This window comes from Leucopleurus acutus (genome assembly GCF_964270905.1).
Source record: "Leucopleurus acutus genome assembly, chromosome: 19".
Taxonomy (NCBI): domain Eukaryota; kingdom Metazoa; phylum Chordata; class Mammalia; order Artiodactyla; family Delphinidae; genus Leucopleurus; species Leucopleurus acutus.
The window spans coordinates 17,889,978-17,917,558 of NC_139161.1; the positions used below are offsets into that span (position 1 = coordinate 17,889,978).

Consider the following 27,581-nt stretch of genomic DNA (forward strand, 5'->3'; position numbering starts at 1 on the left):
GTGTCCATTCTTAAAGCCAGTATCACACTGTCTTCATTACTATAGCTTTTTAGCAAATTTTGAAATAGGGGAAGTGGGAGTCCTCTAATTTCTTTTTCAGGATTTCAGGATTTTGGCTATTCTAGGTCCCCTGAATTTCTATGTGAATTTTAGGATCAGTTTCTGCAAAGACAGCTGAGGGTTTGATAGAGAATGCTCTGAATCTATATTTAGGGTGTATTACCTTCTTAACAATATTGTCTTCCCATTCATGAATATGGGCTGTCTTGATTTATTTATCAGTTTCTTTTTGACAGTTGCCAAGTATTCCACACTATAGGTGTTACATGTTTACTTAACCAGTCTCTCTTTTTTTTTTTTTTTGGCCACGCTGTGCAGCTTGTGGGATCTTAGTTTCCCTACCAGCGATCAAACCCGTGCCCCCTGCAATGGAAGCTCAGAGTCCTAACCACTGGACCACCAGGGAATTCCCTTAACCGGTCTCATTTAATGGACTTTTATGTGTTTCCAGTTTTTGCGGTTACAAATAATTAGGCAACGAATATTTCTGAACATGTCTCTGAGTGCACATATGGGAGTTAAATTCCTGAAAGTAACATTGCTGGGTAAAAGGTATGTTGAAATATTAATACCAAATTGCCTTAACATTTTTCCATTTTACACTCCCAGGCTCAATATTTGGGGGAACTTATTTCCCATATACTCACTAACACTGGATATGCCAGTTCAAAAAATTTTTGCCGTTCTAATGAGGGAAGATATTTCATGGTTGTTTTATCTGCATTTCCTTGATCTCAAGGGAAGCTGAGCATTTTTGTGTATGTTTATTCTGCATATGTATTTCTTCTGTGAAATGCCTGTTCTTATCCGTATTAGTCAGGGTTCTCCAAAGAAACAGAACCAGTTGATGTGTATATAGAAAAAGATTTATTAAAAAGGGATTGGCTCACATGACTATGGAAGCTAGTAAGTCCAAAATCTGCAGTGTGAGCCTTCAGGCTGGAGATTCAGGAGAGCCGATGGTGCAGATGAAAGTCCAAAGACAGTTGCTAGAGAATTTCCTCTTGCCTGGAGAGGCCAGTCTTTTTGTTCAATTCAGGCCTTCAACTGATTAGATGAGGCCCACCTGCATTATGGAGGGCAATTTGCTTTAGCCAGAATTCAGTGATTTAGATGTTAATCTCATCCAAAAACACCTGCCAAGTTGACACATAAAACTAATCATCACACAACAAACTCACAGATATAGAAAACAAACTAGTGTTTATGAGTGGAGAGAGGAATGGGGGAGGGGCAATATAGGGGATTAAGAGGTACAGACTATTATATATAAAATAAGCTACAAGAATATATTGTACAACACAGGAAGTATAGCCAATATTTTATAATAACTATAAGTGAAGTATAACTTATAAAAACTACATTGTACACCTGTAACTTACATGATATTATATAGTTGATATAGGACATCAACTATAGTTCAATAATAAAAAAAACTAACCATCACATTATCCCTTGTTCATTTTTCTCCCATGTTTCTTTTTCTTGTTGAACTGTGGGAGCTCTTTATATAGTCTGGATATTATATGTGTTGCAGATATTTCCTCCCAATCTGTCATCTGTCTTTTATCTTTGTTAATGGTATCTTTTGTGCTCAGAAGTTGTGTTGTTATGTCATCTGAAATCTAGCAATCGATCTTTTCCTTTGTGGCTTCTGCCTTCCCGCAGCCCACACTTGCTTAAGAAGTTAGAAATATGTTCTTCCTGGTCTGTGACAATTCCTGCTGTGGTCCCACCTCGGATGCCAGCACTACCCTGGATTGAGGCACCACAGTGATAGGAGATTCCACTGAGAGGACTGACATGAAGAGAACCCTGGATGTGACTGGCTAAGAGGTTCCTCAAGGTCAGGGTTGGATAGCTTCCCTCTCTCTCCCTCTTTCTGCTTCTTTCAGCCTCTCCCCAGTTCTTCCCATCACCCCTTCAAGGTTTTCTTCATTCAGACTTCCAGTTCTGCTCTCATAGAAGAGTCACAGCTGCCCCAGGGCCAGGGGCCTTTCCCCCCAAGATCTTGAATTGCCCGATAAAACATCAGATGCCCAGTTAAATTTGAATTTCAAATAAAGACACATTTTTAAAGCATAATTATGTCCCATGCAATATTTGACACATACCTTCAATTAAAAATTAATCCCTGGGAGTTCCCTGGTGACCTAGTGGTTAGGATCCGGACTCTCACTGCCAGGGCCCGGGTTCAATCCCTGGTTGGGGAACTGAGATCATCTCCGCAAGCTGTGCAGTGTGGCCAAAAAGAAAAAAAAAAATTATTCCTTGTGTATCTGAAACTCAAATTTAACAGGGCATCTTATATTTTTATTTCCTAAATCTGGCAGCCCTGAACACTAAGGTTGGAGTGAGGGCACAGAAACAGCCCCTGCCTCGAACACACCTACTCCTTCCTTCCCCATCCTGCCTGAGTCACCTTAGGGTGAGTAATTGTTGCCCCAGTTGCTCAGGCGTCTGCCCTCCTCATCGGGCACCTGACTGGTGTCTGTGGGGCGCTGCTTGGCTCTCCAGCCTGCCTGGGTAGGTGTGGGGGAGGGGAGGCAGGAGCAGGCCAGAGGCTGTGGCGGGATATTTGGCAACAGAGGCACCAAACCTGGATTCCTGACCTAGCATAGGCCGTGAACTTGCCCAGTGCCAGTGGGCAGGCCACTTCCCTTGTTGTTTTCTAATCAATTACTATTTTTAACAAAGTATACCATGCAAATAAATTTTAGTCAAGTTATAACACAAAGCAGCACTCTTTTTTTTTTTTTTTTTTTTTGGCTGTGCTGCATGGCATGCGGGATCTTAGTTCCCTGACAAGGGATGGAATCTGTGCCCCCTGCAGTGGAAGCTCGGAGTCCTACCCACTGGACCGCCAGGGAAGTCCCAACACAAAGCAGCACTCTTATCCTCTCTCTTTTCCTGCACCAGGCTTCCACTTCCAAACCCTTTAACGGTTTCTTCTGTGACTTTCCCTTGTGTGCTTGTATGTGAATTCCTAATTCGCCTTTGGCCTCAGTGTGTTCATCTGGGCAGTGGGTGAGCACTGCCCTGCTGTCTGTCCGCTGGGAGATTCAGAGTCTACACTGAGCTGTGGCGACTCCACCTGGCCCCGGGTGCAGGTAGACTGATGCTGGATGGTATCTTTAAATCCAACTGTGGGGTGCAGGATGCAGGGTAGGGGTTCAGCGGGAGGGAAGAGAGGGGAGAAGGGGGAAGGCAGGTAGGGGAAGTGGATTACTTGGCTTTGCCCTGTAATGGAGGGAGCTTCAGGGATCCTGATGTGCAGGTCTGAGAACCCCTCATCTCGCTGAACCCCCCTTCTATGCAACGAGGAACCTAGCGCTCAGCGAGGAAACTCCTCTCCGGTCCCCTTCCCTCTTACAAGCTGTGTGACTTGACGCCTCTCTGCCTCAGCGTCCTGGTCTTTACGTTGAGGACACGACAATAAGGCGCTTCCCTCAGGAATGAGATGATTCCCGCAGAGCCCTCAGCTCAGGGCCTAAGCCAAGTATGTGCTCAATTAACGAAGCTGCCACCGTTGGTTGTGGTGATTCCTCCCCTTGGGCCCTCCCCAGCCCCCCTCACACATACCTTAGCCTGGGAGACTGCCCACCCACCCCTCAGCCCACCTCACCCTCTCCTCTCGAGCCATGGCCCATGTATCTCTCTTCCCAGAAATCCACCTGGACCCCCCACGTGGCTGCACCCCATGGCATCCTTCTGGCCCAGAGTCCAGAACCCTGTCCAGGAGGGTCTATTTGCACCTGGTCCATTTCAGACTCCTGAGAAGAGCACCCCATCAGACCAAAAACATCAGGACCCCTCAGCCAGACCAGGGCAGAGGGGCCAGAGGAAGACTCAACCCCTCAGGTGTGGGGTTGGGGCAGGGAGACACAGGGTAGGGTGAGCTGGGTTGAATTCTCCTCCCATCCAGACGTGGAGTCAGCATCTGCCTTCTGTGGGAGAGGAAGGCACATTCCCAGATCAAACTTTCAGTTTCTTACGTTCTAAGAGCAGTGGGATGATCCAGAGAAGAACTTCCTGGTAGAGGCAAGGACTGACCCCAGCGAGTCTCCAGAAAGCCCGATGGGCCTCTGGGACAGGCAGGTGGCAGGCGCTGGAGGACAGGAGCCAGCTCTTTCCTGGAAACCTGGGCAGTGGGCTAGCATCTGGGCAGTGGGACCTCGTCTTGGCCTGTTGATCTCAAATTCCAGCTTGGCCTCTTCCCAGCTGGGTGACTGCCTTATTTTTTTGACCTAAATGCCCTCATCTGTGAAATAGAGTAACTGTATTATAATTACCTGCCAGGGTTTCAGGAGGATGGAACGTGCTTGCACACGTATGTAAAGTACCAGGCTCAGGGGACTTCCCTGGTGGTCCAGTAGTTAAGACTCCACGCTTCCAATGCAGGGGGCGCGGGTTCGATCCCTGGTTGGGGAGCTAAGATTCCACACGCCACACACGGCCAAGAAAAAAAGAAGTACCAGGCTCATAGTCGATCCTCATAAGCTGTCACCTCCATCTCCACTACTCCTACGATCGAGAGAATTTTGACAACTACATTTATTCAGGACTAAATTTCATTTTCCTATTAAAATTTACAAAATCAATGATGTAAAATCTGACGCCACTCAAATGGAAAAGAAAACATCCAGCCAAACCCAAGACAGGGGCTCAGATCCTCCAAACCCTTCCAAAGGTCCTTCAGGGTGCCGGCCCTGCACCACATCTAAGGACACCCCATCCGTCCCCTGGAAGGCGTGGGAGGGGCTGGGCCCCGATGGTGGTCTGGCCAGTGTCATACCTCCCTGTGGGTACAGGGAGAAACTTTCCCTATCCTGTGCCTTTTTCTGAACTTGAGAATGCCCTGGGGGCAGCTGTGCCCCCTCAGTGGTTGCTGCATTGCCTGTGGACTCCAGGAGTTGGAGCCTAGCCATTGTCAAGGGCAGCAAGTGGCCAGGTTGGGTCACGGAAATGGAAGGACAGCTTGGGCTGTGGGCACTGTTGTCTCGTTGACTGTTAGGGCTGGAATGTTAATGAACTTGGGGGCAGGGCGGGGCGTGGAAAGGAGAAGAATCAGGACCATGATTTGCCGGCCTCCTCTGTTCCACATCACTGAGTCCTTCTAACAACACTGCAGAGTGTTAGCTCCACCTCGCAGATGTATGAGACACTAAGGGTCTTGTCCAGGGCCATCCGGCTACTAAGCAGTGGTGTCAGTATCTGAGTCCAAGCTGATCAGACCTCAGATCTTTTGCCCACATCGCGAGGCTCCACTGGATTCTGACGCCAGCTCAACTTGTCCTCCCTCCCAGCCCTTCCAGCCCACCTGAGCTCTCCTGTCCCCTCTCCAGGCAGGCCCCCTAGGGGTCAGGAGACACCCGCTTCAAATCACTTGGACAGGTCACTTAACCCCTCTGAGGTTGTTTCCTCATCCGTAAAATGGGTCCACGATAACCCCCACATGCCCTCTTACACAGTCATGAGAGGTTCAAATGGGATGATGGATGTAAAGAGATCTTGTAAAGTGGCACATAAAATGGGAGGAATTCTTTTTAGGACATCAAAGAGGTTCCTCTTGTTAATCTGATGATTTGTCTCTGAAGCACTGGGCCAGGGCTTAGGTGAGGAAACTGCCTTCTCCAGAAAATTCAGAGAGGTCAAGTCAGAGTCATCTCCAGGAGCCCAAGGAGAAACAGAGAGAGGAAGCAGCTACATGTAGGGCGGGACAGGAGGAGGGAACTTCCCCCCCTCAACCCAGGGCACGCTTTCCGGATCACAAACCTCCTTCACACGCCTCATCTGTCATCTTAAACCTTTCAACAGTCCCAGACATCAAAAATGATGAGAACAAGGCCCAGAAAAGAGACAAATTCCCCCAACAAGTTAGCAGAGAAATCTGTACTCAAATGCACATCAGGGGACTTTAATTCAATTTCTTACGTTAGGATGGTTGCTGGTTTACTTGATTTCCATGGTTTTAAAAAGTAGGTCTGGCTAATGTTTATTGAGACTCACATTGTGCCAGGTTCTGTACTAAGTTCTCCTTTAATCTTTGACACAGGCTTGCGAGGTAGGTACGGTTATCATCCCCATCTTAGGATGAAAGAAGGAAGACTCAGAGCTTAAGCAACTTTCCTGGGGTTGTGTAGTTGGAAAGGTGTGAAGCCAGAAATTGAATACAGGTCTGGTCCAGAGCCTGTGTTCGTAACCATCATAGTTGTTCTTTTCAATGCCAGATTTTCTTTCAGTGTGAGTGCCCAGCTCTCGTCTGAGCACTTTCCTTCATCCCAGCCTGCTCGGCCCTCCCTTGGCCTTCACTATGGGTTAATCTCCATCAATGTTTCCTGACCCCCCCCACATCCCCCTTGTTCTAGGCCGTCTTAGGCCCTCTCCATCATGTGACCTGTTTTAGTGCCTTCACAGATGTCCTTCCTGTCTGCAATTGTCTTGTTTATTTACTTGTTTGTGTGTGTCTCCTGCACTAAAGAGTGTGAGCAGGGACCCAGTGTGGCTTGTTCCCTGCTATATCCCAGTACCTCAACGGTATTTGGCACACAACACTCAAACATTTTTAAAAAGAGAAAAAGAGAGGAAGACAGTAAATCAAAAAGAGAGAGAGAGAGAGAGGGAGACGAACACAGGTCAGGCCTTTGGTCCAGGCCCAGCTGGGATGGCTCCTCCTCAGTTTGGGTCACTGAGACACGGGCTCAGCCCTGGCACGGCCACGCTTTTCTGGAGGCTGACATGCTCCAGGCAGCCTCGGGCACACTGAGAAGCAGAACCTGCAGCCCCAGAAGGCAGTGACACTACGTGGGACCCCTGGTGCTTGGTGAGCTCATGAGGTTCTCAACAGAATTAGATCCAAAGTCTTCTTTTGGTAATATAGTTCGTAACTCTCCTTCAATAAATTTTCCGAAGTGAAATTCACAGAGAGTGTAATTTCCTATGCACGTTTTTAAAAATCTGTGTTAAATTCAAACTGTAATAGAGAGGAAAAATAAAAGAATGTAATTTAGAATGAAATAATATGTATTTCTGTGTGTGAAAGCTCAGGCTTGACTCCACGAGAGAACAGAAGCTTGCAGATGCCCATGAGTCACTGGCGATGGAGAACCGGAAATGGAGGCTCAGCGCTGGAGTATTTTGTTAGTAACTCAGCTCACACCAGCCAGGTGGCCAACAGGATGAGATGTTCTGAATGGTGAATGATCCTTGGTAAAGTTCTAACGGAGACAAAGCCACATCTTCCTGAAGACTGCATGGTAGTTTTATTCCTGGGAAATTCTATAGATTATCACTATAAAACCATTTAAAAAGATATGGGTGAAATAGAGCTGGCTTCGAGGTCGGATAATTATGAACAGATTTCTCGAATCTGCAGATGTGGAACCCGCGGATACAGAGGGGCCGACTGTATTCCCCGTACTAGGCCATTTTATGTAAGGGACTTGAGCATCCCCGGATTTTGGTATCTGCAGGGACTCCTGGAACCGATCCGCCATGAATACCGAGGGACGACTGTATGTGGTTGTCCAGAAAGACAGAGGAAAGCCGCGAGGTGTACGGGGATAAATCCCTGTTAATGTCAGACTGTCCTACACTTTATAGGACATTGAGCATCCCTGCCCTGACCTCTATCAAATGCCAGGGGCTCTGATCTTGCGACAATCACAAATGGCCTCATAAATTCCCCAAATTTCCCCTAGGGGGCGGTAGAGCTCAGATCGAGAACAACTCCCCGCCCCGCTGTTTAATTTAACACTTATCTTTGAGGTTGTTTTACACTCGGAAGTGGAAGTCAGCATCCCTTTCAAGGTGGTATTTGTTATATGGGGATATTGTCAGGCAGTCCCTTCGCATGGCACTCTGCTGTTACAAACAGGGCTACGGTAAGGGCGGGTCATTTCGCACATGAGCAAGCCAATCGGGGAGGAACGCTTACAAGTGGCCCGGCTGAGTCACAGGGTTGGGCATTTGGAATTTTGATGGCTATGGCCCAAAACTGCCTTCCTCGGGGGTAGATTAATCCACACTCCCCAGCAGAGTAGAGAGTTCCAGGCATCCGGCGGGGGCTTGGGGGGAAGGCAGCTCTGCAGTCTTAGCCAGGACCCTTCACCTCTGGAGGCCACCTCCTCAGACCACACCCAGGGTGCTCCCAATGAAGACCTGGGTGTCCAGAAACTTCCCAGCTCATCTTCTCAAGCCAGGGAGGGGCTGGGGGGAGACAAGAGAGGCCTTTCCCTGGGTGGGCTGATTCTAGCTATTACATTTATTGCTTTTTTTAACCTTCAAAAAAAAAAAAAAATACAGGGACCTCCCTGGTGGTCCAGTGGGTAAGACTCCGTGCTCCCAATGCAGGGAGCCCAGGTTCGATCCTTGGTCGGGGAACTAGATCCCGCATGCAGGCGTGCCTGCTGCAACTAAGACCGCGTGCAGCCTAAATAAATAAATACTTAAAAAAAAAAAAAAGATAGCTTTGTTGTTGTGTTTTTTGTTTTTGTTTTGTTTTCTCGTGCATGGCTTGCGGAATCTTAGTTCCCCGACCAGGGATTGAATCCAGGCCACCAAAGTGAAAGCCCCGATTCCTAACCATGGGACCACCAGGGAATGCCCAGCTTTGTTGCTTTCTGATTCTATACATAATATATATGTATTTCAGAGGGAGAAATCCCCTTCCCCACCAACTTTTTATTTTTAAACCTTTTAAAACTTCAGAAAAATTGCAAGAATGGTACAATGAGCACCATGTACCCTTCACTTTGATCTACAGTTGTTCACATTTTGCTACGTTGGCTTTATCTTTTTATTTTTGCTGAACCATTTGAGACAGTTGCAGACATGTGCCACTAAACACTCAGTGTGCATTTCCTAAGACCAAGGACATTCTACAAAACCACTGTATGGTTACCACACTCAAGAAATTTAACGTTGATAAAGTAATATCAACTATACAGGCTTTATTCAGTTTTCTCCAGTTGTCACAATAAAGTCCTCTATAACTTCCCCACCCCTCCCTGCCCCCAGGGCCCAATCAAAGATCTGACTTGGCATTTAAGGTGAGGCCTAGAGTTTGGATTTCTCTTCTCCGGTTCAGTGGTCCTGCAGCCTGGGGCCTTGCCTACAGGAAGGCACCTCTAGGGGGGAACGGTTCAGGCCCTGAACTCAGAGGTGCTGGTAGCGTCCACGGGAGGGACCTGAGCCCTACTTCAGCCGCATAAATGTCTTCCTAGGCCCTGCGGGTGCAAGCTGGGGCTCGCCCTGGAAGAATTCAGCCTTACAATAAACTATCTTCTGTTTACCTCACTTGCCAGGCAAGGACTTGTCCATCAGTCCCTGAGATAATCCCTGGGGCTGGTACTGTTTTCTCCCCTTTTACAGTTGAAAGGAGTTTCTGTTTTTCCATCTGACAAGGAGGCCAGTGATGGCCACATGCTGCCTCTAGTAGGACCACTGGGTGTGTGGTCAGCGTGAACCGCGGCTGAGACAGCCAGGACAGTGGCCGCCTCCTCCTCAGGCCTCTAGGCTTGCTTCTCAGGTCAGGCCCGTCTAGCCGGAGCCCCACAGGTTCATGGGCACCTCAAGGCTCTGGATCCACCCTGCAGTCGCTATGATCGTCCTTGGATGACACCTCCACCAGCTCCAGTGGTGGATAACTTCTCCCTTCCGCCCAGACGGTTGCCAGCATGCTGGCATTTGGTTATACCAAGGTTTTCTCAGCCTCCAAGCATTTACATGTAGGGGATGGCAGGGAGTGAGATCTACTCAGCTCTGGGTGGGACTACAGAACTGTTTGTCGACTCAGCTTTTCACAGACATGACTTTAGCTAAGAGTCTGTAAATTAGCAGGATGGGTAACTCATCCTTATTTTCAGTTGAGGAAACTGAGGTGTAGTGACAAATCTCAAAGGCATCCTAGTGCAAGAAGAAAACCAGAAATGGAGTGCAAGCCCCTCATTCTACTGTGAAGGAAACTGAGGCTCAGAGGTCACCATGTTTGATTCCTGGCTGTGCTACTTTGCTCTGGGGAAGAAGGTGTGTAAGGAGTTATCATTATCTGTGCCTGCATTTAGAGGCAGAGGTGGGACCAGAATCCTGGTTGCTCTAAAGACCCTTTCCAGAACTTTCTGTGCCACAGGTCCTGGAGTGGGGCGGGGGGCAATCAGTAATAATAGTAGTGGCCACCAGCTGCTTGCCAAGTGCCAGACAGGGCTCTAAGCACTTTAGAGCTATTAACTCATTACATCCTCAAATTCCCATGGGCAGGGGTATTTTGATCCCCATCAGCTCATTTATAAATGGGTGAAACGAAGGCTTAAAGGACTCTAGATACTTGCTAGAGGTCCCACAGCTGCTGCAGCAGGCAGCCCAGATTGGAACCAGGTCCCGCCCTCCCAGTGCTCTGATCTGGAGGCAGGTAAGTGGTGCAGCCCCACCGCGCTGTATCTTAGAGTTCTTTGGGGCCTGAGGCCTGAGTAAACATTTGCAGGGAGCAGAGAGCCCCGGTTGAGAATGGGATGGGATGGGAGATCCTCTGGACTCAGGGAGGAGGGGGTTTGAATTCTAGCTCTTTCATTTGTGTGATCTTGGTGCAACTTGACCTCTGGGGTCCCCATTTTCTCATGTGAAAAATGGGAGAGTGCGTAGGAGAAGTCTGGATTCTACTCCACACCAGGAGTCATTACACACAAGGACCTCAGTTTCCTCCTCTGTAAAATGGGGGGGAGTTATCTCTTGGCTGATGGCTGTGAAACTGTGTAAGTCATAACTTTGAGGGAGTAAAGGACCCTAATAGGGGCTGGGTTCTCGCCCTGTCAGTTTATAAAATTATTTTGTGTCATTTCAGAATTCAGTTGGTATGGGAAGGGCATGTAAAGGGCGCCTTCTCTCAGGGCCCTTTTGATCAGCAGCACTTCACGGGTCACTCCCCGCCCCCCATTTCGGGCTTCCTAGCGGTGGAGAGCCGCAAAGTCTTTTCTCAGGGAAAGCACACGGTTGGCCCCTTGGAACCCACGTGCTAACCCGGCGTGCACCGGCTGGCGGGCGACTCCAGGCCCGGACGCGACCATTCTCGGGGTAAGGGGGCGGAAGAGCTGGTGACGTCAAAGTCACAGCCTACCCTTCTTAAAGGCGCAGGCTCGCAGCCGGTGTTCCTTTTTCTCTTAGGACACTCTTCGCCGCACGAAAGTTTTAAAAGCGAGGCAGCTGATGGGGTCTCGGGTGCGGGGCTGGCCCGGGACAGAACTGCGGCTCCTGAGAAGCGGGATCAGAGACGTCCAGGATTAACGCCCACCTGTCACTCGGGGAGGCAATGTGGCGCGGGGGAGGTACTTGTCCAGTTCTTAACTTTAAGCCTCCGTTTCGTCTTCTGTAAAACGGGGTTAATAATGATCTCCTAGAAGTTCTGAGACGTAGAAGAAATAGGTTTCGTGAGAGTAACCAACACAGAAATGTCGGTCTCCTTCTCCCCTACTCAATCCTATTCCTGTGCGAAGGAGGAATCCGAGACCCAGAGCGGTGTTGTAACTTGCCCAGGGTCACGGGGAGGTGGGACGAAGCCCAAGTTAAACCCGGTTGAACCCACGTCTCCCGGCTCCCGGGCCAGCCTTTCCTCTCTGTCCAGCCTGCCTGGCCCGGGTTACTTACTCGTCAACTTCACTACCCACACCCGCAGGGTACCCCTCAGTTTTGTCAAGTGGTTTTGCAGTTGCAGTCTCGATGGATTGTTAAATAGGGACGACCCTGTTTGATACGGTCGCCGTAAAGTTGTAAAACATCAGCAACGAGCCCGATGGGTTAATGTTTGCCAGCACTATTTCATCGCCCCTCATGGCCTTGGAAAAACTGATTCAAACCTCCGCCACCAAACAAATAAGGGAAATGGGGAGAGTGCTTTACCCACGTTCGTCTAGAAAGTTTGCGGGAGCAGCGCTCGGCCGGGATGCTGGTGGGGTGGTGTTGGCGACAATACGCTGTCAAGTACGGTGCTGCCGCCAGGTCAAGCGCGGCGTGCAGACCCGCGACCTTGGCGCGCGGGCCCGGCGGGGCACCCGCGGCGCGGGGCCGCGTTAGCGCGGGACCCAGAGGAGGCCGCGAGTGGGCGGGCCGGCCTCACTCCGGGCAGTCGGCTGGTCGGCCCGTGGGGGGGCGGGGCCTCGCGGCGCCGTCCAGGGGCGGGACGGGCTCGTCCAGTTTCCGAGTCGGCCTGGGTGCCTAGCGAGCGGGAGTGGAGCCGGTCCCGGCCGCGGAGCCGCTATGGGCCCGCCCGGCCCCGGGCGCCGCGCCGCGCAAGCACCGGCCTAGAGCCAGGTGGGCGGGGCTGGACCTGGGCTGAGGGTCCGGCGGGGGGCGGAGGCGGGAGTTGGGTCTCTGGGGGTCCGGGTGCCTGAGCCGGGCCTGGATGGGGGCCGGGAGTCGCGGGCCGACCTAGTCGGCCCCACCGGGCGCCCTTTGCGCGCGGGGCCAGGACAGAGAGTGTCGCCGAGGGGCGAAGAGCGATCTTGTCTCCCCATGCCTGCTTCCCGCACTTTCGACCGGCTCCCCTGAGAAAGAGATTTTGAGGGAGAGGGAGCAGAGAGATTATCCTTCCCATCCAGGCTTGGGGCTTGGCCCTCCGGCCTCGGGAGGACGGGCGCGGGGGAGGGCCGGGAACCCTTGCCTGCAGTCCCAGAGAGTGGACGGACCCTTCGCCGCCCTCAGGTTTGTTATCTTTCCCTCCCTGCCGGGCTCTACCTCTCCACGTCCGGTGACTCGAGGCTCGCATGCGCCCGCCTTGGGGCTGGGTGCTGGAGTGGGGGGCGTAGGGGGGCGGCTCAGGCGTTTTGATCTTTGGGTCCCCCAGGCCAACCCGGGCACCTGCACTGAAGAGGTGCACAGTAAGCCCGTGTGGTGAGGGTGAGGAATGGGGGTGGGTCATTACCGTCCTTTAACTGATGGATGACTCTCCCAGATTTCTTCCTAACTGCTCCCACGGTGACCTTGGGCAGGTCACCTCATCTCTGAGCCTCTTTCCCCTTTGGCAAGGTGGAGTTGACAATAACTGCTATAAAAAGTGATTATGCGAAATTCATAGTGAGTGAGTGGGGTGAGGGTCCAGCTAGTGTCCCCAAGAGCCTCTGCCTCCTTTCTCTCCCTCCCCCTGACTCCGGTTTTGTGCTCCAATCGACTGAGGTTTGTTTTTCAGAACTGGAGCTACAAAATGGCTGACCAGGACCCTGGGGGCATTAGTCCCCTCCAACAAATGGTGGCATCCGGCGCTGGGGCCGTGGTCACCTCTCTCTTCAGTAAGACCTGGGATGGTGGGGTGGGGGCAGCTTGGGACTGGGGCAGACCAGAGATTAGAAATGACTTGGCTCTGGAAGAGGGGTTCGGGGCAGGGTCCTGAAAGGAGCTTTCAGACCTGCCCTCCTCCCCCAGTGACCCCCCTGGACGTGGTGAAGGTACGCTTGCAGTCTCAGCGCCCCTCGGTGGCCAGTGGTGAGTGTCTGACCCTGAAGCCAATAGGGAGTGGTGTCGGGGGTCCCCAGAGATGAGGTCCCTGGGGCAGGTGGGGAACATTTGTGACTTGAGGTAGTGCCTTGTGTTTTAGAGCTGATGTCTTCCTCCAGACTCTGGAGCCTCTCCTACGCCAAATGTGAGTGCCCCACGCCACGGGGGACCTGTAAGTGTCCTGGGGAGGGATGTCCCAGTCTCCCCGGGGCACACGGGGGCCTCACAGCCACGGACTAGTACGTGTTTCGAGATCATATTAGCTAGCTCTCTGTCCTACACAAGAACGTCCACTCAGGGACCCCAGGCTCTGCTGGCCCTCCAGGGATGGGAGCTCACCACCTCCCTGTGAGGTTCCAGGGCTCTGTCATGCTAATGCGCCTCCCCTTCCCCAGTGCCCTCCTCTCTCCAATCCACAGGGAAATGCCTCCTGTACTGCAATGGTGTCCTAGAGCCTCTGTACCTGTGCCCAAATGGTGCCCGCTGTGCCATCTGGTTTCAGGACCCCAGTCGCTTCACTGGCACCGTGGTGAGGAGCAGCTGTACCCTTAGCTGGGTCTGTTGGCATTCCTGAGGGATTCAGATTGGTCAGGCAGCAGACCCAGGAAAGAACGGGTAGCGCAAAGCACATAGGGGTGGCCAGTTCAGTTTGGGAAGGGTTTTCCTGAGGAGGTGGGGCCATCACAAGATTTTGAAGGGTGAATAGGAGTCTGTTTGGAGCCAAATAGGGAATTCCACGTGTAGAGGCCTGAGGGGCTACTGGGTAGGAGCGAGGGCATCAGGCTAGGGCCCAGCCTGGGCCAGCCCCACCACAAGCCTTGTTCATGTTCATCCTCCCTCCTCCTGGGCTGGTGTCTGCTTGGCTAGGATGCCTTTGTGAAGATTGTGAGACATGAGGGCACGAGGACCCTGTGGAGCGGCCTCCCAGCCACCCTGTGAGTACCCCAGTTCTGTGTATTGCTTTCCCCTGATACCCCACTGACCCCTTACTCCCCTGTTGGCTGGCTGGGTGGGGCAGGGGAAGCTTGGGAGGTTTGGGAACTTTGGGGAGTCTTGGCTAACCTGTTCACACCCCTAGGGTGATGACTGTGCCGGCCACTGCCGTCTACTTCACCGCCTACGACCAACTCAAGGCCTTCCTGTGTGGTCGAGCCCTGACCTCTGATCTCTACGCACCCATGGTGGCTGGCGCACTGGCCCGCTGTGAGCACAGCCCTGGGCTTTCCACCTTCCTTTGACCCCACCTGTGCCGGAGCCCAGTCTGGACTCCCAGCTCCAACCTCTGCCAGCCTAGGGGTGGGGGGGACGTTCAAGGCCCCCAGACTCTGGGCAGGCTGTCCCTGGGACCTGTAAACTGACCCCTCCTCACTGGTCCCCGCAGTGGGCACTGTGACTGTGATCAGTCCCCTGGAGCTGGTGCGGACAAAGCTGCAGGCTCAGCATCTGTCATACCGGGAGCTGGGCACCTGCGTCCGAGCAGCTGTGGCTCAAGGCGGCTGGCGCTCACTGTGGCTGGGCTGGGGTCCCACTGCCCTTCGGGATGTGCCCTTCTCAGGTAGGCACCAGGAGTGCAGGGATTGGGGTAAGGGAGCCCAGGAGGTCTACAGCCAAGTCCCAGCTTTGCTACTACTGACCTTGAAGTCACGTAAACTCTCGGAGCCGGGAACGCCTCATCTGTGAAGTGGTCCCAGCGGGCGGGATATTCAGCAAGGTGTTCACAAGATACTTCTTGCAGGGCCTGTTACGGGAACTGGCACGTGGCAGGCAGGCTTCGTAGCTGGGAGGGAGTGGTCGTGATATAAGTCTGTGAAAGGTGGGAGGATCGTGGCCTGTCCCACTGCCCTTCCCATCTCTAACGAGTGAACCCCTGTGCCCCCAAGCTCTGTACTGGTTCAACTATGAGTTGGTGAAGAGCTGGCTGCGTGGGCTCAGGCCGAAGGACCAGACCTCTGTGGGCATCAGCTTTGTGGCTGGCGGCATCTCAGGGACAGTGAGTTGACCAGGCTGGGAGCGTGGCCAGTAGAGGTGTCCTTGGGGTGACCTGAGGGCCGTTGCAGATGCTCCGGAAAAGAGTCCTTGCTTGCCTGTCAAGGAGTGCGCTCCCCCTGCCCTTCTGAAGCTCTAGCTGGGGCTGGCAGACCCTAGCCGCGTGCAGGGGATGGGGGTCCTGGGAACGGAGACCAGCCCTCTCCCTACCCCACCAGGTGGCGGCCATCCTGACTCTACCCTTCGATGTGGTGAAGACTCAGCGCCAGGTCGCGTTAGGAGCGGTGGAGGCTGTGAGAGGTGAGGGGCCCCGGCTGTGCGGGGCAGGGCAGGCGGGGCCCCAGCGGGGTCTTACAGGGCCTCGCCCTGGTTTGCAGTGACACCCCCGCACGCGGACTCCACTTGGCTACTGCTGCGGAGAATCCGGGCCGAGTCGGGCACCAGGGGCCTCTTTGCAGGTGAGCGGCTGTGTGTGTCCACTCCCTGGTGGAGGTGGGGCTCCTGGGGGCCCGACCTCTGACCGCAGCCTCCCCCTCCCACCGCAGGCTTCCTCCCGAGGATCATCAAGGCCGCCCCGTCGTGTGCCATCATGATCAGCACTTATGAGTTCGGTAAAAGCTTCTTCCAGAGGCTCAACCAGGAACAGTTTCTGGGCCCTTGAAAGGAACGAGGGGACAAGGACCCGACCTCTTCCCGTGGTGGGAGTGGGGCAGGAGGAGACTGAGCCAAGTGCCTTTTCCTCAGCACTGCGGGGAGGGGCCTCCTTTCTCTTTCCTCCCCCCTCTGAGCCCCAGGGGTAGGCGGCTGCCCCTCTGGGCCCACGCCGACCCCTCCTCTCTTTCTTCCTGCTGCTCCCCATTCCCCAGCCCCAGGAATCATCACGCCCTCCCCTCAAGTTCAAGACCAAATTTGCTAACTTCTCCCCCCCTTCTTTTCCCTGTGGGTTTGCTGTAGCTGGGCCTGCCCCCAGGAGCCGCGAAACCTTGCGCCCGGCATAGTTTGCACCCACCCTTGTTAACTCCTTGAGTCTAAAGATGATAAACTTCTTTCCACTGCCTCTGATTGTGGGGGTCTCTGGGGCGGGTGGGAAGCAGGATTTGGTGAGTGATTTGCACAGAAGAGGGCTGGAAGGGACCTTGACGTTGACTTTGGCTGCCCAGGTGGCACCCACATAGAGGACCCCTCCCACAGTGTAGTGAGAGCAGGTGGGGATAAGGACCCTGAGTTGAGGGGGTGGTGAGACCTCTCCCCAAGGGTACACTTAAGCGACAACCCAGGAGGGAGGGTGGCTTCACTGCCAGGCTTTGGCCTAATGGAAGGGTCTGGATCTCTAGGCCGAAGCTGTATTGCTCAGGATGATGGAAGGGAAACGGGGCCCTGCCAGGCCTTGCCTTCTCCATCCTGCCACCCAGGATGTCCAGCATCTTCTTTGCCTGGGGTAAATGAGTTACCAAAGAGTATCAGGTTGAAGAGTCCTTACATGTTTTTGTCCTTCCCTGGGCTGACCGAATATTTAGGACACTTGATACAGAAGCTCCCCACTTCTTGAATTATTCTGACCAGTCTGCTCCCAGGGGGCACACCTGATTTTATCTGGTCTAGCATCACCTTGGTTATGGGCCCAGCACTAGCGCCGCCGCATCCTGCCAACCTCAGAACAGGGTCCCTGTCCCAGTCCCCCCACAGACAAGGCTGCTCGCAGTCCTCTGGTTTTTATTTGCCTGCTACCCTCATAGCTGCCCTCCGCCCCCCCCCCCCCCAGCCTGGGGGCTGAGGAAGGAGTGACTCGGGGGCATACACAGGGACAGACAGGAGAGGCAAGGGAGGCGGCAGTGCCAGGCTGGGCCACCAGCTCCTGAGGAGGGCGGGGAGATGAGCGAAGGAGAGTCCGGTAGGGAGCTAGCCAGGCAGCAGGGTCGCCAGAAGAATAAGCTTCCTGAGGGCTCCCTGTGGCCCCGGTGCCCCTGCCTCTTGGCCCAAGCTGCCTCCCTTGGCAGCTCCTGCCTCCACGGGCAAGAAGCTGAACCGGGCTAGAAGCAAAGGGTGTCTCCCGAGAGACGCCTGGCTGAGTAGGCAGCATTCCCTGGAGGGTGGCCTGGATTGGGGGGCTGTGAGGAAAGGCGGCAGGGGGACCGGCACCGCCCACGCCGCTCCTCAGCTGGGGCTCAGTGCCGGGCTGCCCTCGGGACTGTCGCTCACCAGGCACTCGTTGGATTTGAAGCTCGCCAGGGACTTGCAGCTGGGGATGGAAGCCAGGGAGCCGCAGAGGCCCAGCATGGAGGGCGTGGGGTCCTTCCCTGGGGAGAGAGGGCGGGTGAGGCGGGGCCAACTGGTCTGTGTGTGCGAGTTGCGTGTGTGAGTTGGGTGTGCACAGGTGCAGGCGGTGAAGGGACAGCCCTCAGGTCACCCATCTGGAGACCTTCCTCATTTCTGGAGCGCTTGCCTTTTTCAGTTAAGCCCTGGTAAGCACCTGCCCGTTTCCATGCACAGAGCTTGGGACACTGTATTGTAATCGTCAGTTTATGTCTCTGTCTCCCCCCGAGGGTTCATCCTCTCTCTTTGTCCATTTATTAAACACACGGTGAGCACTTGTTCCGTTCCAAGCACGGGGGATACAGAGAACGGACGAGACAGTCCCTGCCCTCACGGAGCTCACAGTCTGGTGGGGAGACAGACACACGGACAATCACAAACACAGTGTGGCGGGGTTTCACGTCCATAGCCTGCCTTGTGCCAAAGAAGATCTAGGGTCATCCAGTACAGTGTGGTTTTTAGAAAGAAAAGACAGGTAGTCCAGGCACCGGGAAGACTAGGGTGGGAAACCAAGGTGAAGCCAGAGGGGGGAGGGCAACACAAAATGCATGCGTTGAAGTCCTGGACATTCTCTTGAAGGGAGCCACTAATTTGGCTCTGAGCTTCCTGGCAGCCAAAGAAAAGGGGGAAACAACGATCAGGCGACTGGTTCACAGAGCGCATGAGTTAAGAGCAAATTAGTTAGGCGAAGAACTCCCTGAGGATTTGCGGGGCTCTTGAGGACGTCATGATGCCAAAAGCCATGGAGCCCTCACCATATGCCAACACTGGTGATCATTTTAAACAACATCCCCGTTTTACAGATGAGAAGGACTCAGCAAGGTGGAATCAGTGACCAAGCTCGCACAGCCAGAGGAGGCGCAGCTGGGATTTGCCTGACGCCCCAAACCAAGCTCTCAGTTGCTGTGCTAGGTTCTTGGGAAGAGTTGAATGAATGAGGGAAGTGGCCAGGGCCTGACTACAAGCCCCAAGGCCTGGCCTCAGCCCTTCCGGGATGGGTGCTGGATTGGGGGGCTCACCAATGGGGCCCCAGGGCTCCTCGTCCCGCTTGCCCTCTCCCAGGCGCTGGGAGTCCGAGCTCAGACTGGCTTCAGCCGACAGCGGCTCCGTGCTCATGAAACTGTGTCTGTAGCAAAGCAGAGAGCTGGTGTGCGGGCAGAGGCCCACGGCCCCAGTGCCCCTCTTCCCTGGTAGAGGAGGGAGTGGCACTAAGGCCGAGCCAAGCCTGCCTGGGGCTTACCTCCGGTAGAGCTTAGGGTTGTTGGCGCCCTCGGCCCCATTGAGTGTTCCCAGTGACGGCCATTGGTTGACCAGGCGTGTGGTGACGTCCTTGGAACCCTGGGCCAGGGGAGCATGGTCACCGGGGATCAGACCTGTCCTGGGATGGGGAGGGGGGGTCAGGCCTGGCTGGAAGAGGGAGCAGAAGTGGGGAAGAGGGGCTCAGCAGGAGGGGAGGGGAGGGGTTAGGGTTGAAACCTGGGTAGCAGAAATGGGTAGGAATGCTGAGGGTCAGTGGGGCAGATCCTGGGAGCCAGTGGAGGGTACTGGGGGGCCATGGCGGTGACAGGAATTAGTGCACTCGTGCTGGGGGTTAGGGGGATAATGAGATGTTGCAGGGGTCAGCCAGGGTGGTGGACGGGTGGGTGCAGAATAGTGTGGGAATCATGAAGAGTCATGGGGCGCCACAATCATGCTGGGAGGTCACAGGGTGATGAAAACGTTCAAGGGGAACGGTTAGAGGGATGGGTAGGGGTGAGGTCAGGGGTCACGGTGGGTGACGATGGTCAGTGGACCTACGCTGCAGAGCAGAGGAGTGGTGAACAGAGGGAATAATGCAGTCATGCTGAAGGTCGTTGAGTCACATTAATTAGAGGTCCTTAATTGTAATCTTGGGGTCCCAGGAGTACTGTTCAATGGCCATTCTAGCTTATGTCGGGTAGTTGAGGGTGAAGTGGGGAGACGGTTGGTGGGGGGCCTTATGTCGAGCATGATGTTAGGTCGCGGTGGCGGGGAGGGGGCTGGATCTCCGGGTGGCAGTGACGGACTCGGGGGTTTGATGCTGGTGCTTGGTATAAGGAAAGGTGGCGTTAGACTCGATGGGGGCGATGGCGGGGGTTCCCTGGGGTGATGTGGTCGGGGTGGCCGAGGACCGGGGTCAGGGCCGCGGCGGCACTCACAGCTGCTCCTGCAGCTCCAGGATCACTCCTTCCAGCTCCCGCTTCTCCCGCTGGTTCTGCGCCGCCGCTTCCTCCAGCTGCAGCTGCAGCCGCCGGTTCTCCGCCTCCAGGTCCTTCAGCTGCGACTCGCGCAGACGCACCAGCTCCTCCAGGTAGCCCTGCGGGGGCGCCGGCTCAGCCCCGGCGACGAGAGGAGGGGGTCCCAGCGGCCGCCCGCCTTCTGCCGGGCTCTAAGCGGCCCCCCGCCCCCGCCCCCGCCGCGCACCGCGCACCTTCTGCGCGTAGACAATGCGAAACTTCTGTTCCATCTTGTGCCACTTGCTGTACCAGCTGTCCTCGTCGGTGACGAGAGGAAGGTACGGGTGCTCGGGCGAGTTGTCCTCGCTCGTGCTGCTCTCGGCGCTGTGCCGCTCCTCCTCGTCGGTCAGGTAGTCGTAGCTTGGAAGGAGGGCGCAGTGGGCACCCCCTTGGGCAGGGGGACCAGGATGCCGCCCAGCCCGCCCGTCTCCCGCCATCCCCGCCCCTCAGGGCCGTCGTCTGTCCGCACCCAGCAACCCCCGCCGCAATCGGGCTGCTCACCTCTGGGTGAACTTTAGGTAGGGCGTGTAATCGATGACTACGGGGGTCTTCCCGTCCAGCACTTCGCCCTTTAGGCAGAAGCTGGGGGCAGAGCAGCCACAGGGTTGGGGCGGGTATGAGGGGATGGGAGTGCGGACCTTCGCAGAGAAACCACCTCAACCCCCCACCATGGCCACGGCCACCCAGGCCCCACCTGAAGTCTATGGCGCTCAGTCCGATCAGCATCCCGGTGAGGACCGTGGCTTCCTCCCGCAGCATGATGGCTCCCGAGTCATAGAAACGTCTGCGGGGAGGGGTGAGGCACTGCCGGTGTAGCATCCTCCCAGGGAGCCCCGCCCCTCAGAGCGTCTCTTGTTGGCTTTTTACCAACCTTTCCTAGAGGAAGGAGGTATCTTCTTCCCGCTCACCCCTCAGCTGTGGATCTTTTCACCCCCTCAGACTGGGGCCCACTGGGGATAGCACCTGTGTTTCCCACCTATTAGAACGTGTGTGCCCTGAGACTAGACCTCCATCCTCAGAACTCCCCCTTCCCCACCCAGATCCTTAAAAATCAGGAAACAAGTCCTAAAACAGTGCTTGGCATACAGTAGATGCTCAAAAATATGTTGACGTGAACTCTGAAATGTGAGGACAGGCTAGAGACACAATGCAGTTAAAAGCCCGCAGTGCAGGGATTGAAGCGCTGACCGCTGGGCCTCTGGAGGCCGTGGGTAGCAAGTACAGACTGCTGCTACTGTTTGGGGAGCAGGTAGGGCTCTGTGTTGTAGGCCAGGGAAGGCCAACAAGTAAAACGATACACAGTTGAGGCTTGTCCAGAGCTGTGTCTGAGAGCAGAGCTGTGCATGAGATCAGTGCTGGGGGTCATGGGAGATAATGACTTTGACTTGGAAGAGGTGGTGGTGGTGCTAAAGGTGTGTTCTGGGACTGCAGGCCCAGCTGACTGGTGGACAGTCTGGGAGATGGAAACTAGCAGTGCATACTGGGAATTGTAGTGCAGGTACTGAAGGTTACAGCAGGAACTTAAGGATCAAGTGTGTTTAGGCAATGAATGTACACACTGGGACTTGTGGTCCACACTGACTGAGGAGGTCTGACCTGGTGGTCCGGGTGTCCCGTAGGGCTGTGGTGATGTATTCCGACATGCGCTTCTCCATCAGTGCCACCCGGATCCACGCCCGGCCCTGGAAAGCACGCTCACCTTTACTTGCTGCCCCGAAGGGACTCAAGTGTGCACCACTGGGTCTGGATCTCCTGTGGCCCTTCTCCCCAGTGCCCGTGGGCAGGGGCCAGGACCAAGGTACAGGCAGCCCTCCCGTATCCAGAGCAGGGAGCAGCTGCCCTGGCCCTGCTCGCTGCAGGCCACCTACCTTGGCTCGGGCAGTGCTGATGTTCTCCATGTTCTCGATGCTGCTTACACAGTTGTTGGGCACTTTGCTGCAGGCCAGGCGGATGTAGTCCCAGAAGCCCCGCTGCCCGTCTGAGCTGAACCAGCTCACCGGACCTGCTGGGGCACAGGCTGAGCCAGGGCAGGGAGGGGGCTCAGCAAGACCAGGGAATTCGGAGAGGGTCCATGTAATGGGGCACCCACATGCATAAGTATAAGCAGCCATGCACGCGCGGAGTGCCTATCCCAAACGCACGTGCACACACATGCATGTATGTACAGGGCACATAACTGCACACCCATGGCTGGGGCTTGTGGACACCCACTGTCTTGTGGCCAGAAGATCCCCTCCCCTCTTCCCAGCTCTGTGCATGAGCTTCTGCGCATGGTCCAGGATTGGGGCCAGGGTGAATGATGGAGTTCAGAAAGCCACAGAGTAGATCAGAGGGGGATGGGTAGCTGGAAGCCAAAGGCTGGGAGTTGGGAGGGCGGGGCAGTGGGGGGACAGGAACCTGGGCCCACCTTTGAAGCGGTGGCTGAGGATCTGCTCTAAGATGGCTGCAAAATTCACGAACTCCTCCGATGAGTCATCGATGGGCTCTGCCGTGTACTTCTCCAGCAGCGTTTTCACAGAGAACCTGGGTGAGGGGGAGGGAGAAGGGGCAGCAGGGTGTCAGGTGAGAAGACAAGGTGATGGGGGTAGAAGGAAGGCAGAGAAGAGGCCACCAAGAGCACCGACGTGGTGGGGAAGCAGAGGGAAAGAGGGCGGGAGACAGGTGAGACTGTAGGGACCCATAGAGGGGCTGTGACATGGGAGAGTAGGGTGGCAGGTGGGAGACTGATTGACAAAGTGGGTGACAGGAGAGGTGAGAGGCAGAGAAAGGAAGCTTCAGGAACAAGGTATGAGAGGGGATGAAACAATCAGTAGAAAGATGAGGCACCTAGAACCAGCGGGCTAGCCCAGAGCCCCTTCTTCCTTGCCCACCCTTTGGAGTTGCATTCTCTCTGTCAGAGAAGGGGAGGGGTCGGATAGGAGTTAGGAGCTGTTCTGTGCCCCGTCCTCGAGCTGCCTTCTGCTATTGCTGGAACAGTCTCAAGTCCCGTCTGGGGTGGAGTGCGGGTCACCTGTACCAGGGCATGTGAGTTAGCACCAAGCACATGGAGCGTAGGCATGCATGGGTGGCCAGGTGGGCTTCCAGCACACGGATGCCCCCCTTCCCCCTTCTCCTTCCTAGCTTGGCCACCCACACACCAGCTGCCCAGAACCAGGCGGTGCAGAACTGGGCCGGGGGAGGTGCAGGGTGTGGGTCTGACACACTCAGTGGGTGGGAGGGGGCATTGGCAGCAGATCTCTGGAAGGGGGCTTGGGGGCCCGAACACCTGGCTTCTCAGAGAGGAAGGAAGCCAAGGGAAGCCAATGGGGCTGAGAGGCTGGAGCACAGCAGCCCCCGTCCCTCCCTCCAATCCTGCCCGGAGCCTCAGCTCCCTCTGCAGTCCCTATGCCTGCAATCTCCACCGGCCATCACTGCAGTGGGCTGGGACAGGGAGGAAGACATGGCTCCCAACATCCCATCATGGCCCCCTATGGGTGGCATAGCAGGGGTGAGGTATCCAGGGACATGGGGGCTGCTTGGAACTGTCCTTTTTACCCTAAGCTCATCAAGCCCTGTGATGTGCCCAGCACTATACTCTGCGTGTGTTATCCCATCCATCCTTACAACAGCCCTGGGTCCTCAGCTGTCACTGTCAGCTCCATTTGACAGATAAGGTAACTGAGGGTCCAAGAGATTGACTGATCTGTTCAAAGTCACACAGCTTGTGAGAAGTCAACAGGTATGTCTGACTCCAAAGGCCTTGCTCTTTCTGCTAGATCTGTGGCCTCCTGGTGGATGTCAGGATCACCGAGGCCCCGACCAACCCCTGCCTCCTCTGCCCTCTGTGCTCCAGCCCTCAAGCCTTGGCCCCTGAGGCTCTCAGGGCAATAGCACAACCAAGCCCGTGGACCTTCCTCCCTTCCCTATGGGCTTAGAGTTAGTTGGTCTGGCCTGAAATCAGGGCCAGGTCAGTGCTGGAGTTGCACTAGGGAGAGGCAGCCTGGATGGACCCAAATCTTGTGTCCGTGTGATACCTGGTGACCTTGGACAGTCATTTAATCTCTCCAAGGCCCATTTTCCCCAGGTACAAACAAGAACAATGGTACCTGCCTCATCAAATTCTGGTTCAGATCCCAGGAAGGACTGAGAGAAGGTGAGCACAGGCCATGGGGTAGGGGTGGTGAGGAGCTGGGCCATTAATGGGAGAGCCAGAAGGAGCCTGTGTTTAGGGCATTCATCTGGGCTTCATTATGCAGCCCCGCCCCCGTGATCTCTTCTGGTCATTTGGGTCAGACCTCAGTGGGGGCCTGCGGCTGGTTTCAGCATGGCAGCCATCTGCCATCTGTCCTCAGGGGTGCTGCAGCTGGTCATTGCCCCCCCAGGAGCCCCATGGTGTGTCCCCTGCTCAGAGGTGCAAGGCTGCTGCAGGTTACCATGGAGACAGGGCGGCCAGGGCCCAGGGGAGCCCTCGGCCTGCTAAAGGGAACTGTTCTGGGAGCTGGAGGCGAACCACGTGACGATGAAGAGGCAGCAGGGGCCTGAGGGGCTCCTGAGCCTTTGTCATGCTCCCAATCTTCCCCAAAACTCTATCCCTCACATCCCAGCTCTAAGCGCACTTCCAATCCACCAGAACCTCTGCTTCTGCAGCCTAGGCCAAGGGGAGTTCCCCCCTTTCCCACACACTCGACAGGCCCAGCTGTCCTGGCAGGCAAGAGAAGGAAGAGGAACCTAGGAGATCAAGCGAGGGGAGAGGGACTGGAAGGATGGCATCGGGACGGGGCGATTTTCGTGTGCCAAGCACAGGGCTCGGCACACTCCTTGGTGTGGCTATTACATCTACAATGGGGATGATGAGGCACCCAGGGCCCAGAGTGGTTAGGAGACTTCCTCAAGGTTGTACAGCTCATAACTGATAAAGTAAGAGCTTGAATCTAGGACCATCTGTGTTTTACACCACACGCCGGCAGGGTGTGGGGGGTGAGCGTGGAGGCAGGGGACCGCGTTTGGGCTGGGCCATTGTGGCACTCATTCCTTCTATAACATTCCAGGCATTTTTACAGAGGTCAGATGTGCACAGCACCGTGCTAGGCACTAGGGATATAATGGTGTGAGACAGATGCAGTACGGTTGGGTGTGTGCCCAGGAACCTGGAAGGAACTGTAGGATACGGAAGCCAGGGCATCAGGTGGGCACTGATTCCTGGGGGAAGGGGCAGGACCAAGGCCAGCGTGCAGGCACGTGGGACTGGCAAGGGAAGACAGCTGAGCCCTGCACTGGGGGCACCCTGCCCTCAGAGGCGGCGTGGGGGAGAGGGGAGGTGGAGAAGGAAGCTGGCAGGGGCATCCTAGGCGGGGAGATGAGTGCAGGTGGGGGCTGAGAGACTGGCCATTCCTGGCTTCACGGCAGGGCAGCGGGGGTGAATCACTGCAGGGCTGGGAAGTGGGAAGCTTCACTTCCTGGCCCCAGGAAAGTGGGCAGGTCTTCCCAACACTGCGACAGCCCCACCCTCAGGAACCAATGGCTCTGCCCTCCCAATCTCCTCCCCTTGAACCCAGGAGACCCAGACTTCTGCGGTCAGGCCCTCAGTCCCTCCCAAGGCAGTGGCAGTGCCGTGCCTTCACTGGACGCATTCAGGGACTTTGCCTACATGCCCAGTTGACCCGGCCATAGGCTGCAACTGCCCAGAGATGGAGGAGGGCACCATCCCTGATCCAGGATTTGAGCACTGGAAAATCTCCCAGAAAAGCCCCACCCCAGAGAGGCCAGGCTGACGGGAGTGGGAATGAGGGTACGCTTGGAGGGCGTTCATCCCCCTATCCCATCAGTTCTCCTCTGCCCACCCAGCTCCCGCCCCCAGCAAGGGAGCCAGCCATCCCCACCCCTCCCCCTCACACACAATGTCACTTCCTGGTTCTCACAGGAAGCTGCAGTGCCAATTAAACACCCCTCACCCCCAGGCCCCAGGCTGGGCATAGGCCTGGCTTGACCTAGAAGGGTAGGGACCAGACCTCCAAACCCCCTCCAGGCCTGGGCCTGAGGATAGCGGACGCGCCCCTCCTAACCCTGTGCTCCCTCCCTTTTCTCCGCGGCTGCTGTGCATCCTCCCGCGGGCACGCTCAGTCCAGGTCTCCGCAGCCCGCCCCGCCGCCTCTTCCTGACCACCCCACCCCCGCCCGCCAGCGGTGCCCACCTGCACACGGTGATCAAGTTCCTACGCTCCACAGACACGTTGCGGGAAGACGCTTTCTTGGAGGACAACCCCAGAGCCATGGTGGTCTGGACAAAGCTCGCTTCCATCCAGATGTGTAGCCACTGCTGCCGCCTCTAGCTGCCCCCGCCACCCGCCCGCAGCCCCGGCCCCCCCGCCGGATCACGGCTGGGCCCTCTGCCCGCCGGGGCCCCTCGACCCCTCCAGGGCCATCCTCCAGCCGCTGCGCCTCTGGCCGGGCCCCCTGGCTCCCTCCCCCGGCGGCGATTCCGGAGCAAAACAAGGCAGGGGAGGGAGCTCTCCGAGGTGCTGAGCCGGGGCCCGTCACCCCCCTTCCCTAGCCGCCCGCCCCCCTTGGCAGGTGACGTCAGGGTCCTCGGGCCCCGCCCCCGGAAGGCCGGGGACCAATCCGCAGAGGACGCAGGATTTTGGGGGGAGGGGAAAGGGCCGGGGCCGCAGGGAGGGCGGAGAGGGTCCCAGGGAGAGGCAGCGATTGGAAGGAAGAAAGGGGGCTTCTGGCTTGTTCTCCACCCCCATGCTCAGAGCCCGGGACCCACGCCTAGCTCTTCTGAGCTCCGACACCTCTACTCCCTTGTTTCTGACTTGTGATCAGTGGTGTCTATCTCAGATTTCTCATTTCTCCTCACCTCCTGTACCCTCCTCCCGGCCCCGCCCCCCCCCCCATTCAGTCTCGGCATTCCCAGCGAGGCCAGGCCAGGTCTGCGTCCAGAGAGCGCAGGTGGCCCTACGCTGCCGAGCCGGGAGACCAAGGAGCAGTCAGAGACTGCACATCTGTCTGTCTGCGCCCTGGCTTGACTTGTCTGCTCCAGCCGGCGGAGTCCACAGATACTAGGGTGGGGGAGGGGAAACCAGAATAAGCCGTAGGAGCCCAGCACCTGGGACCACTCGGGACGGTGAGTGAAGAGTAGACTGGCAGCTAAGGGCCTGAGCTCTGTGGAGGTTTCCAGCAGTAGAGCTGATGCCCACAGTGGTGCCAAGGTAACTGCTTCTTCTCAGAGTCCTACCTCCTCACACCACCCCAGAGGCAGCTGACATGAGGGCTTAACCCCTTGGCTGCCAGAATTGCTGCAGGGTACCATCAACCCTCTCTGCAAGGCCAGAAAAGCTGGTTGCATCTTTTTTTTTTTTAATTTTTTTTTTTTTTTTAAGTATAGTCGATTTACAGTGCTGGTCGCATCTCTTAGGGAAAGGTGGGGAAATGGAGGCATAGTCCGGCTTCCCTGCCACCCTTTGCTCCCTCACAGCACTGCTCCCACCTGCTCCATCCCTCTGTTTAGCCT

General features: G+C 55.6%; 2 protein-coding genes across 7 annotated transcripts; one reads left to right on the forward strand and one right to left on the reverse strand.

Moving 5' to 3' along the window:
- Nucleotides 1-11,237: 11,237 nt before the first annotated feature.
- Nucleotides 11,238-16,576, forward strand: SLC25A39 (solute carrier family 25 member 39). 6 transcript variants are annotated; one of them, XM_082861401.1, is made up of 12 exons: nt 11,238-11,378; nt 13,235-13,334; nt 13,468-13,527; nt 13,625-13,684; nt 13,935-14,068; nt 14,407-14,474; nt 14,618-14,742; nt 14,921-15,094; nt 15,420-15,529; nt 15,744-15,825; nt 15,903-15,983; nt 16,071-16,576. In XM_082861401.1, exons 2-12 carry the CDS (start codon nt 13,250-13,252, stop codon nt 16,184-16,186), a joined length of 1,095 nt encoding a protein of 364 aa, XP_082717527.1. In that variant the 5' UTR covers nt 11,238-11,378; nt 13,235-13,249; the 3' UTR covers nt 16,187-16,576. The 6 variants fall into 6 exon arrangements, with proteins under 6 accessions (XP_082717527.1, XP_082717526.1, XP_082717530.1 ...); XM_082861400.1 differs by lacking the exon at nt 11,238-11,378 and adding an exon at nt 12,260-12,360; XM_082861404.1 differs by lacking the exon at nt 11,238-11,378 and adding an exon at nt 12,260-12,360 and having other exon boundaries at nt 13,959-14,068.
- Nucleotides 16,577-17,277: 701 nt separating this feature from the next.
- RUNDC3A (RUN domain containing 3A) lies at nt 17,278-26,342 on the reverse strand (the record flags this gene model as incomplete). The annotated part of the gene is made up of 11 exons (XM_082860790.1): nt 17,278-17,822; nt 18,858-18,964; nt 19,079-19,216; nt 20,016-20,173; nt 20,288-20,453; nt 20,595-20,675; nt 20,788-20,877; nt 21,690-21,775; nt 21,962-22,110; nt 22,501-22,616; nt 26,263-26,342. The coding sequence occupies 11 exons, from the start codon at nt 26,340-26,342 to the stop codon at nt 17,680-17,682; spliced, it is 1,314 nt and encodes a 437-aa protein (XP_082716916.1). The 3' UTR covers nt 17,278-17,679.
- Between the last annotated feature and the right edge of the window lie 1,239 nt (nt 26,343-27,581).

Bases quoted from the DNA above. Each gene is read 5' to 3' on its own strand.
- SLC25A39 (XM_082861401.1), top strand. From the start codon at position 13,250: ATGGCTGACCAGGACCCTGGGGGCATTAGTCCCCTCCAACAAATGGTG. The intron at 13,528-13,624 runs GTGAGTGTCTGA...GACTTGAGGTAG, and splicing joins GCGCCCCTCGGTGGCCAGTG to TGCCTTGTGTTTTAGAGCTG. The intron at 15,984-16,070 runs GTGAGCGGCTGT...CTCCCACCGCAG, and splicing joins CACCAGGGGCCTCTTTGCAG to GCTTCCTCCCGAGGATCATC.